At 34.1% G+C, this 12920-nt stretch overlaps 1 protein-coding gene across 1 annotated transcript in view; it reads right to left on the minus strand.

Moving 5' to 3' along the window:
• Nucleotides 1–12920, minus strand: part of LOC140604506 (A disintegrin and metallopeptidase domain 3-like) — a 110856-nt gene that overhangs the window by 20955 nt on the left and 76981 nt on the right. The window contains exons 16-19 of the mRNA XM_072775746.1: nucleotides 11127–11228; nucleotides 9363–9558; nucleotides 1586–1676; nucleotides 1143–1332 (exon numbers count right to left, since the gene is read on the minus strand). Of these exons, the coding sequence (XP_072631847.1) occupies nucleotides 1143–1332; nucleotides 1586–1676; nucleotides 9363–9558; nucleotides 11127–11228 (579 nt within the window). The remainder of the gene's footprint in view (nucleotides 1–1142; nucleotides 1333–1585; nucleotides 1677–9362; nucleotides 9559–11126; nucleotides 11229–12920) is intronic.

A 12920-nucleotide genomic window follows, 5' to 3' on the forward strand; every position in this document is an offset into this window, starting at 1 on the left:
ATACTATTTAAGTGTTTTTTTCCCTCCTAATTGATGAATGCTTAAATTAGCTGATAAATTTATGTATTTAATCTCTCACATTCATAGTAAACATTTTTTTCAGTTTGTCTGAAATGTCTTTAAAATAATAACATATTATTTTTTTTAAGATTTTATTTATTTATTCATGAGCAACAGAGAGAGAGAGAGGCAGAGACACAGGCAGAGGGAGAAGAAGGCTCCATGCAGGGAGACTGATGTGGGACTCCATCCCAGGACCCCAAGATCATGCCCTGGGCCAAAGGCAGGCACTCAACCGCTGAGCCACCCAGGCGTCCCCGGAATGACCTATTATAAAGGAGTCAGCACTAGTGTGTTCCCTTTGATTATTTCATTATTTTTATGTGAGAATATGTTTTCCCATTTTGAGATAAATTTACTATTCATTTCCATTTTTCTCTATTGTTTGTTTCTTAAAATTTTGCATCTCAATGTAAATTATCTAAATTCAAATGTGAAATACTTGAGTAGTGTTTTACATTAGTCAATTTTTCAATGGTAGTAGTTTAACAGTCCTTGATTTTGTTTCTTAAGCTATTTAAGAAAAAGAAAAATAAATAAGGCTTAAACTCCATTTCTTTATTGTGTCTTGTGGGAGGACCAAATTTTTAACAAGTATTTGTTATGCTTTTGGAAAAACAATTAGGGGATTTGGCTAATGAGCAAATAACTGTTTTATTTTCATTACAACCAAATTAATTCTTCCTGTCAATAATTGCTGGACTAAATACTTGGCTATTTTGTTTTCTTTGTTCTTATTATTTAGATTGTTTTCACCTACTTTTTTGGTTGTTTATATAAGTTTTTGCAAACCAGATCCTAGCCTAATTAAGAGGCTAATATTCTCAAGTATGAGAAAACAAGTTTAAATATTTATACCAAAATTCATAATAAACAAAATGATACTGAAGCATGTGTTCCTTTGACCAACAGAAATTCTGAACTTTAAAGCTTAAGATCATGATATAGTAACCAAAATTTGTAATGTTAATTATAATATTAAGGTCTTTTCTGTCTCTCTCATATGTTTGTATGTGCACATACACACATACACACACACACACAGACACTCCCATACTTTATCAAGTCAAATTTTTACTTACCCTATCTGGACCGCACATAGTGCCATTTGATGTATAGGTAATATCTTCTCTTAAATGTGCTGCTGGTGTTCTCAAATATGCAGAGACACACAAATGGCCTTCCATGTAAGTATACTGAATATCAAATTTTTTAAATGGTATTATTTCTAACTGTGTCCAGTGACAAACTATCTTTCCACATAAGATATCCCTAACAATATAAGGCAGAAAAAAAGTATTTATATGACACTAGGGATGAAAATATTAGGGAAATAACTGTTCAAAATATGAAATTAATTGAAAATGTTACAGATAAAAGCTATTCAGAACAAAACAATCTTAGGAAGTGGAACATGAATATCTATCTGTACATAATACATTTATTTCTCACTTGCATTAAGCAACTCTCTGCAGTACAAACATACCAACAAAATTGGAAAATTTATAATTTTTTAAATACACACCTAAAATTACAAAATCCTCCTCTACAGTTTCCAAAATCATCATCCTGCATATTCACTTCTTGTGTGCACAGAGAAGTAGAACCCTTTGCAACTGAAAAATATAAAGTTCCAATTACTCATCTTAAAAAAATAAAAACTAAAAGTATAGTAAATTAATATAGAGACATCTAGATGAAAGCAATGCCCAGTCAGTGTCAGCTACTATAAATTTTTGGTGTAATCTACTGGCTATACAAGAAGAAGAGTTACTAAAAACTATCCACTTGGGAATAAGAAAATTGCTATCATAGTGAAGAAATTATTAAGAAATCAATCATTTACTCCTTTATCTGTAATTCTAATATTCTACTCTTTTTCCACCAATCACCTGAAATTTAACTAATATCTTATTTTTTCTTTGCTCGGTAATTATTAGATCTATCTACCTCTCCATGTAGTTTGAGGTTGTTTTGACTTGCAATTTTATTTTCAAATTTGGATTTACACAAACAATATCTTTTATCATGGCTATAGGGTAGATTACTGAATTTAGGAAAATATAGTTTAAAAATGAATCCCTGAGGAGCCCACACAGGAAAGACAAATCCCCATAATATTTGGCTTTGAAAGCAAGAGGAGCCAAATTTTATAAATTCTTACAACCAGCAGGACTTAAAGCTTAGAATTTTAAAAATCAGCAGCTAGGCTCTGTTTGAACCCAGAGGGCATTAGGAAGCTGAGTCTTCATTCAGACAGCAGGACAGTCAAAAGAGTTACAGCATGGAAGTAGCAGTTTGAAAAACAGCATAGGCAAACATGAGGGAGAAGGATTTACTCATCTTGGAGCATTGTCCAGAGAAGCAAGATCATGGAAAAATACCTCCAGGAATAAAAGCTGTCAGCTGCCATTTCCCTCCCCAACCCCCCAGTATTAACATGGTGCTATCTGCAAAAAACGGTATGGTGCAAACAGTTGCTATTTAATTTGCTTACACCAAGCCCCACCCCCTTTCACTTCAGAGGAGAGGCCCTTTCCAGTCATGCTTGCCTCAGTCCTAAATCCATGGGCCTCCACCCCAGGAAAGACTAGTGGAAACCCTACCAATACCCAGTCAATGGACCCATGTGTTTTATGGGACCTCAGTTCCTGTGGTGGTGTGGTAGCAGGTTTCATTTCACAAGCAGACCAGCACCCACCTTGTTAAAATGTGCTGCACCTAGCCATGGACCAAACACTGCCCACAACAGACAAAGAGACCCTCTGCAGACAACCTTACTGAAGGAAAAAGAGTCAAGGCATAGCCAACACATATAGGAGACACTTCTTGAAGCATGAGGTCCTGGGGAACAGGGAACTCTGCACTGTAGAGTACTAATGAAGTACTTCTTCATAAGGCCATTACTTTCAGTAGTAAGAGAAATAGCTGACTTTCCTAACCAGAGAAACAAACTCAGAGTTAGACAAAATGAGGTGACAGAGGACTGTGCCCCAAATGAAAGAAAAATACCAAGCCACAGTAAGAAACTTAACTAAAACAGATGTAAATAATATACCTGATAGAGAATTTAAAGTGGTAATCATAAAGATACTCATTGGACTTGAGAAAAGAATGGAGGATATCAGTGAGACTCTTAACAAAAAAAAATTTTAAAAACCCATCAGATAAAGAACACAATAAATGAAATTAAAAATATACCCAATACAATAAATAATAGGCTAGATAAAACAGAAGAAAGAATAACCTGGAGGACAGAGTACTGGAGAGTAATCAAGCTGACAAAATGAGAGTAAAAATAATAATGCAAATTGAGAACAGTCTTAGGGAACTTAGTGTCTGCATCAAGCATGAAACATTTGCATTATAAGGATCCTAGAAGAAGACAGAGAAAAGGGAGTGGAAATTCTGTTTGAAGAAATAATAGCTGAAAATAATCAATAGTAATACAATAACAGTGGGAGAATTTAACACCACACTTACACTGATGGACAGATCAAACAGCAATACAATGAGGAAATAGCGGCTTTGAATGACACACTGGACCTTTAACAGATATATGCAGAACATTCCATCCTAAAACAGCAGAATACACATTTTTTTCAAGGGCACATGGGACAGTCTACAGAATACATCACCTAGTAGCCCACAAAAAGAGCCTCAACAAATTCAAGAAGATTGAAGTCATATCATGCATCTTTTTACCACAATACTATGAAACCAGAAGTCAGCCACAAGAAAAAAAAATCTGGTGAGAGTATAAATACATGGAAATTAAATGACATGCTATTAAGCAATAAATGGGTCAACCAAGAAATCAAAGATATCAAAAAGCACATGAAAACAAATGAAAATGAAAACACAATAGTCCAAAATCTCTGGAATGCAGAAAAAAAGCAGTTCTAGGAGAGTTTACAGCAATGCAGGTCTACCTCAAGAAGCAAGAAAAATCTCAAATAAACAGCCTAACCCTGTACTAAAGGAGCTACAAAAAGAATAACAAACAAAACCCAAAACCAGCATAAGGAAGGAAATAATAAAGATTAGTGCAGAAATAAGTGATATTGAAACTAAAGAAATAGTAAAACATCAATAAATCAAGAGCTTGTTCTTTGAAAATATCAACAAAATTGATAAACTTTTAGCCATACTCATCCAAAAAAGGCGGGGGGGAGAGAAAGACACCCCCAAATCAGAAATGAAAAGGAAAACTTAAAAATGACATCACAGAAACACGAAGAATTGTAAGCAAATATTATGAAAAATTATATGCCAACAATTTGGACAACCTAGAAAGAATGGAAAAATTCCTAGAAATGTATAACCTTCCAAAACTGAAACATCTCTACAGCTACATTGTACCCTTTCAATGCATTTAGTTTTATTTTTGTATATATATATTTTTTCTTTTTTACAATTCTAGGATGTAGTCTCTTCTAACAAAAATACACCCAGGATTTACTGTATTGTTCTGTTCATCTGTTTGTTTATATTCCTTCTTTTTTTAATTTTTACAATTATATTCTATCATTTCATTATATTTAACTTTATTTTTGTACTTATATAAATTTTTCTTTCTTTACAATTTTAGGATCTAGTTTTCTAACAAACAGACCAAAATACACACAGGAACCAGTGTATCACTCTGTTCAATTCATTTGTCTGATTATATTCTTTTCTTTTGTTTTAATTTTTCTTTTAATTTCAGGTCTCTTCTGATTTATTTAATGTATATTTCTCTGGGGTCATTGTTACCATTTTAGTATTTTGTTCACTTTTTCATCTATTCTTCTCTGGAGAGAATGAGGACAGAAAAAACTCACCTCAAAAAATAGAACAAGAGGCAGTACTAACTGCCAGGGACCTAATCAGTATGGATGTAAGTAAGATATTGGAACTAGAGGTCAGAGAAATGATTGTAAAGATGCTAGCTAGGCTTGAAAAAAAGCACAGAAGACAGTAGAGAATCCCTTTCTGGAGAAATAAAAGAACTAAAATTTAATTAAGTCAAAATAAAATAGGCTATTAATGAGATGCAATCAAAAACAGAGTTTCTAACTGCTGGGATAAATGAGGCAGAAGAGAGAATTAGTGGTTCAGAAGACAAAATGATAGAGAATAAAGAAGCTGAGAAAAGGAGAGATAAACAACTACTCTATCATGAGGGCAGAATTCAAGAAATAAATGATACAATAAGGTGAAATAATATTAGAATAATTGGGATCCCAGAAGAGGAAAGAGAGAGAGGGGCAGGAGGTATATTGGAACAAATTATAGTGGAGAACTTCCCTAATATGGGTAAGGAAACAGGCACATAAGTCCAGGAGGCACAGAGGACCCCACCCCCTTAATATCAATAAAAATAGGTCAACACCTGGACATATAGTAGTGAAACTTGCAAAACTCAGAGACAAAGAGAAAATCCTGACAGCCTCTCAAGACAAGAGGTTCTTAACCTACAATAGTAGAAATGTTAGATTGATAGTAGACCTATCTATGGAAACCTGGCATGCCAGAAAGGACTGGTATGATATATTAAGGGTGCTAAATGAGAAAAATATGCAGCCAAGAATACTTTATCCAGCATGGCTCTTATTTAAAAGAGGAGAGATAAAAAAGCATTCAGGACAAAAGAAACTAAAAGAATTTGTGATTACTCAATCAGCCCTACAAGAAATATTAAAGGGGATCTTTAAGTGGAGAAAGAGTCTAAAAGTAATACAGACCAGAAAAGAACAGGGACAATATACAGAAACAGTGACTTTACAAGTAATACAATGGCACTAAATTCATATCTTTCAATAATTACTCTGAATGTAAATAGGCTAAATGTTCAAATCAAAAGATGCAGGTTTTCAGATTGGATGAAAAAGCAAGACTCATTGATATGCTGTCTGCAAGAGAATCATTTTAGACCCAAAGACACCTCCAGATTGAAAGTGAGGCATGGAGAACCATTTGGAATGCTAATGGACATCAAAAGAAAGCTGGGGTAGCAACCCTATACCATACAATTAGATTTTAAAGCAAAGCCTATAATAAGAGATGAAGAAGGACACTATATCATAAAGGGTATATCCAGCAAGAAGATCTAACAATTGTAAATATTTGTACCCCTAACATGGGAGCACCAGTTATATAAGCCAATTAATAACCAAATTAAAGAAACACATTGATAATAATATAATAATAGTGGGGAACTTTAACATCCCTCTGACTACAATGGACAGATTACCCAAGCAGAAGATCAACAAGGAAACAACAGCTTTGAATAATACACTGGACTAGATGGACTCCACAGATATATTCAGAATATTCCATATTAAAGCAATAAAATAAACATTCTTCTCAAGTGCACATGGAACATTCTCCAGAATAGATCATATACTGGGTCACAACTCAGGCCTCAACTGCTACCAAAAGATTGGGATTATTCCCTGCACATTTTCAGTATACAATTCTTTGAAACTTGGACTCAATCACAAGAGGAAATTTAGAAAGAACTCAAATATATGGAGGTTAAAGAGTATGCTACTAAAGAATGAATGGGTCAACCCAAAAAATTAAAGAAGAATTTTAAAAATTCATGGAAACAAATAAAAATGAAAACACAACTGTTTAATACCTTTGAAATGCAGCAGAGGTGGTCATAAGAGGGAAGTATATAGCAATCAAGCCTTTCTCAAGAAACAAGAAAGGTGGGGATCCCTGGGTGGCGCAGCGGTTTAGCGCCTGCCTTTGGCCCAGGGCGTGATCCTGGAGACCCGGGATCGAATCCCACATCAGGCTCCTGGTGCATGGAGCCTGCTTCTCCCTCTGCCTATGTCTCTGCCTCTCTCTCTCTCTGTGTGACTATCATTAAAAAAAAAAAAAAAAGAAAAGAAACAAGAAAGGTCTCAAGTACACAACCCAACCTTACACCTAAAGGAGCTGGAGAAAGAACATACTAAAGCCTAAGCCCAGGAGAAGAGAATTAATAAAGATTAGAGCAGAAATCAATGAAATAGAAACCAAAAGAACTGTAGAACAGATCAACAAGACTAAGACCCCAAATACCAAAGGAATGTTGAAAAAGAAAACTGAAGCTGGTGGCATCTCAATTCCAGACTTTGCATTCTATTAGAAATCTATAATCATCAAGACAGTATGGTACTGGCACAAACACAGAAACATAGATCAATGGAACAAAATAGAGAACCCAGAAGTGAACCCTCAACACTATGGTCAACTAATCTTTGACAAAGCAGGAAAGAATATTCAATGGAATAAAAGACAGTTTCTTCAACAAATGGTGTTGGGAAAATTTGACAGCTACATGCAGAAGAATGAAACTGGAACATTTCCTCACACCATACACAAAAATAGACTCAAAATGGATGGCAAGCACAAATGTGAGATAGAAATCCATCAAAATCCTAGAGGAAAACACAGGCAGCCAATTCTGTGACCTCAGCCTCAGTAACTTCTTGCTAAACATGTCTCCCAATGCAAGAGAAACAAGGAAAAATTAACTATTGGGACTTCATCAAGATAATAAGCTTTTGCATAGCAAATGAAACAACTGACAAGACCAAAAGACAAACTATGGAGCGAGGAGAAGATATTATTCACAAATGCCTTATCAGATAAAGGGCTAATATCCAAAATCTATAAAGAACTTATCAAACTCAACACCCAAAGAACAAATAATCAAATCAAGAAATGGGCAGAAGACAGGAACAGACATTTCTGCAAAGGCGACATGCAAATGTTCAACAGATACATGAAAAAATACTCCACATCACTCAGCATCAGGGAAATACACATCAAATCCACAATAAGTTAGAAAGTGTTAGATGTTGGAGAGGATACAGAGAAAGGGGAACCTCTTACATACTGGTGGGAATGCAAGCTTGTTTAGCCTCTCTGGAAAAGTATGGAGGTTCCTCAAAAAGTTGAAAATAGAGCTACCCTCCCTATGAGCCAGCAATTGCACTACTGGGTATTTACCCCAAGGATAGAACTATAGTGATCTGATGAGGCACTTATGTCCCAATATTTATAGCAGCAATCTCCACTATATCCAAACTATGGATTGAGTCCAGATGTCCTTCCACAGGTGAATGGATAAAGAAGATTATACACACACACACACACACACACACACAATGGGATACTACTCAGACATTGAGAAAATGAAATCTTGCCATTTGCAATGACGTGTATGGAACCAGAGGATATTATGCTATGTGAAATAAGAATCAGAGAAAGACAATTATATGATCTCACTCATTTATGGAATTTAAGAAACAAAACAGAGGATCATAGGGAACGGAAATTAAAACCAGATGAAAGCAAAGAGGGAGACAAACCATAAGAGACTCTTAATCGCAGGAAACAAACTAATGGTTGCTGGAAGGGAGGAGAGTGGGAGATCAGATACTGGGTGAAAGACATGAAGGAGGGCATGTGATGTAATTAGCACTGGGTATTATATAAGACTGATGAATCACTGACCTCTACCTCTGAAACAAATAACACATTGTATATAATTAGCTGAATTTAAATTTAAGAAAATTTAAAAATTGAAACACAAGAAACAACAAGTGTTTGTGAAGATATGGAGAAAATCTTCTTGCACTCTTGAGCATCTAAACTGGTGCAGCCACTGTGGAAATCAGTGTGGATATTCCTCACAAAGCTAAAAATAGAACTATTCTGTGATCCAATAATTATACTACTTGGGTGTTTACCCCCAAATTATAAAAACATTAATTCAAAAAAATACATGCCTTTCTAGGTTTACGACAGCATTATTCACAATAACCAAATTATGGAGGCAGCCCAAGTGTCCATCAATTGAATGGATAAAGAATAAGTGGTATATATGACAATGGAATGTTGTTCAGCCACAAAAAAAAGAATGAAATCTTGCTGTTTACAATAATATGGATGGAGCTAGAGAGTATAATTTATGCTAAGCAAAATATATCAATCTTAGAAAAATACCACATGATTTCACTCATATGTGGAATTTAAGAAACAAAACTAACAGAGGGGGAACAAAAGAGAGAGGCACACACAAACCAAGAAATAGACTCTTAACTATAGAGAACAAACTGATAGTTAACCAGAGGGGAGGTAGTTGGGGGGATGGATATTAAAGAGTATGCTTATCATGATGAGCACTGAGTAATATATAGAATTGTTAAGTCACTATATTTTACACCTGAAACTAATATAACTCTGTATGTTAACATTACTGAAAAAAATACACAATTAAATAATAAAAATGAACCCCAGAAAAAAAGCACACCCATTACATTTTCCAAATAACTCTGCACACTGTTTATCTGTATCTCGGCATTTTCCCTCATAGCAATAAGCAGTGTTATTATTGCATGGTTCTAAATCAGCAGATTGCACATCAGGTACGCAATTCTCATGTATTCCATCACAAAATTCTGGAAAATCACAGGGATCTTTACTTTCCCGACATACAGTTCCTTTGGTGGATATCTGTGAGACAAAGAAAAACAATTATTTTTGTAAAGTAGTAAACCAAAAATGTAAAAAAACTTAAACAAGAATAATAGATTTCTGTCATTGCCATTATTATTACATTTTTAACTACTTAAGTTATGAATTTACTTAAAAGCTCAATTGAAATAGATTGGAAAAAACCCAAATGTCCATCAATGGATGAATAGATGAACAAATTGTGGTATATTCATATAGTGGAGGATTTTCAGCCATATAAAGGAGCACTGATACATATGCTACAAAGTTGTTGAATCTTCTACACTATGTTAAGAAAGCCAGACACAAAAGGTCACATATTCTATGCTTCTACTTATATGAAATATCCAAAATATGTTACTCCAGACAGAACACAAATTGGTGGTTGCCAGGGACTGAGCGGGAGGGAGAAAGGAGAACAAGTGCTTAATGGGCTGGGAGTCTCCTGTTTGCATGAGGAACATGTTTTGGAACTAGGTAGAGGTGGCAGTTGCACAGCATCGTAAATGTACTGAATGCCCCTAAATTGTTCATCTGAAAATGGCAAACGTTATGGTATGGGATCTTCACCTTAATTTTTTTAAAGGCTCTACCAAATGTAGGAATTATCCCCATGTGTAAGGGAAAGGGCAAGGGACTGTGCAGAAAAGCTTTATTGTTCAATTCCGCTGATTTGGAGATCAAGGCCAAGATGAGAGCTCTGGTGAAGGAAAGAACGTTTATTGTTAGGTAGTAGAAACTCTAGGCTTGCCTCTTTATTCATGCTCCTTGAAGACAAGTGACCACTGGCTTTAATTACTAGCATATGGAGTGAAAAGGAACACACACAGAACAAAATAAAATGACGTTTGGAGAGATTTCATTTACAGAAAACCTGCCAATCAAGATCTCTAATGAATCAGCTTCTATGACAGTTGTTGATGCCTGAAAGTGACACAAAGGTGGCAAGATGCTACAATGAAGTAATCCTCAAAACACAAGTCTTACTCGTCTCCTTTTAGGTGTGGCGATAAAGGGAAATTGAATGGAAAACTTGCCAAGGGAACCCAATGATTCAATCCACTTCTGGGACCAGGAGTCCTTGCATAGAACTTCAGTATTAGACATGCTACACCTTGCTGACTATACTACATGGACTCTTTTTTCTGCTATTCTCAAAGTGAGATTATTATTGTTATTGTATGTTTATTCAAACATTTTATGTCAACCATGTGCTGGGTTGCTTATTTGTAATTTTGTTGTGAATTGTTGGGTCATGAAAGCTACATTCAGATATGAACTCAGGTATGACCAAGAGGAATCCATCATGCCCAAATAATCTGGAATTGGTATTGGATAACCTGAGGGATCTTGAGTAGAGACTGAAACAATACACTGAAGGCAAAGATAAGAAGGAGGTTGAGAAAGATCTAATGACATCTGAATTCTGAATTCAACTGTGTATGAATCAAGTATTTTAAGCTATATATTTGAAAGTTGTGTAAAAAAAGTAAGAAAAAATAAGTGAATGCACAAGAACAGAAAAAAAAAATCACAGAAGAAAATACTGCAATCATTTGAAAGCTTACCTGACAAGTATCTTTTTTACAGCATGGTCCAGTGCCACACTCTGCAAATTCAAGCAGAGTACAATCTTCAGGATTACAGCATTTTTCATATTTTTTGCACTGCTAAAAGTAAATATACAATAATAGGAATTTTCAATCAAAGAAATAATTTTATTTATTGTCAAAATATACTATAATCTCTTAGCTAATTACAACCATAGTATGATTTTTACTTCTGTATTTATTTTTTCTTTTTTAAAATTTTATTTATTCATTCCGGAAAGAAAGAAAGGGAGAGAGAGAGAGAGAAAAAGAGAGAGAGAGAGGCAGAGACACAGGCAGAGGGAGAAGCAGGCTCCATGCAGGGAGCCCAACGTGGGACTCGATCCTGGGTCTCCAGGATCAGGTCCTGGGCTCAAAGGCAGCATTAAACCGCTGAGCCACTAGAGTTGCCCTCTGTGTTTATTCTTAACACCACTTCATTTAAAACTAATACATTTCCAGTATAGGAAAAAAAAAGATAGTAATGAAATTATTTATAATTCCATGCTTAAGAAACTGAACTGTTAAAATTTTAATAGAATTTCTGTCAATCTTCTTTGTGTTCATGAATATATGCACTATAATTTAAAAAATATTTTTCCATTTATTATGTCATAAATACTTTTTCACCTTATCAATTCTCCTCAAGGCATCATTTTGATAATATATTTATGAATGTGACAAAAGAGGTTTCTAAATTATATTTTATTATTTAAAGGATGTGTCATGAAAATTTTATTTTTAGCTCTAAGATCTTATATTAAAAATTAATTCTAGAAGTTACTAAGACACAGTCCAAAAATATAAAAGACTATAACATAGTATTATTTCCTTATTTCTATATACCTATCTGTTCAGTGAAAGAGTGATTTTTCACAAAACTGATAGTAATATTTAAAAATTAGCAAAGCAATAGGCAAAAATAACTAAGTGCTACAAGCGATAGGCAAAAATAACTACATCTGTTTCGATTTTATTATTTTCATTACCGACGTGCTATAAATTTTACAAAAATGCACGTTCTCATTTATTTTATATTTTTATGCATGTATTTTATTGTGCTCTGTTTATTCCCTTTATTTGTAAGCACTTTCATATGAATTATTTTAACCGTTGGCCACTAATATATCTTAACTATGTTTCACAATTTGTTATTGACAACTTTTGTTTTGGTGCATTTTGGGTTTGTTTGTTTTGGTAACTGTTAGATTTGTGAGATTGTGAAATGGTACACTCATGCTGTCTGAGAACTATCATCTTTTTTTGTGGTTTGTTCTTGAGTTTATGGATAAAACTTTCTTCCCCTCTATATCCAGTAAATATGTGAGTCTTAGTGTGTGTGTGCAAAATATTTGTGTTATATATACTATGCATTTATTTATTTATTTTTATATTGAATGGTTTGAGTAGTGTGTTGTGAAAGAAGCTATAATGATGTATCTTTTTCCCAAAACAGAAGTTAAATTTATCAATTGCTTTTATAGGATAATAATTTATTCCTGATCTTTTGTAATACCTGGATTGTCATATAACATCCTCTATAAAATTAGATATAATGTCAGTGTCTTCAATTATACCAACTGTATATAAAAGTATATTTTAAAATGTTATCATATAACATGTTTTAATATTTGCAGGAGTCAGATATTTTCCATTTTTATGTTTCATTATTAAAAGAATGTATTATGCTTTATAATATAAAGATTTTAATAAAAATTATCAAGAGCATTTCATGAAGACAGAAGATTGAACACACACTATATATTACGGGGA

Source organism: Canis lupus, chromosome 15 (assembly GCF_048164855.1).
Source record: "Canis lupus baileyi chromosome 15, mCanLup2.hap1, whole genome shotgun sequence".
Taxonomy (NCBI): Eukaryota; Metazoa; Chordata; class Mammalia; order Carnivora; family Canidae; genus Canis; species Canis lupus.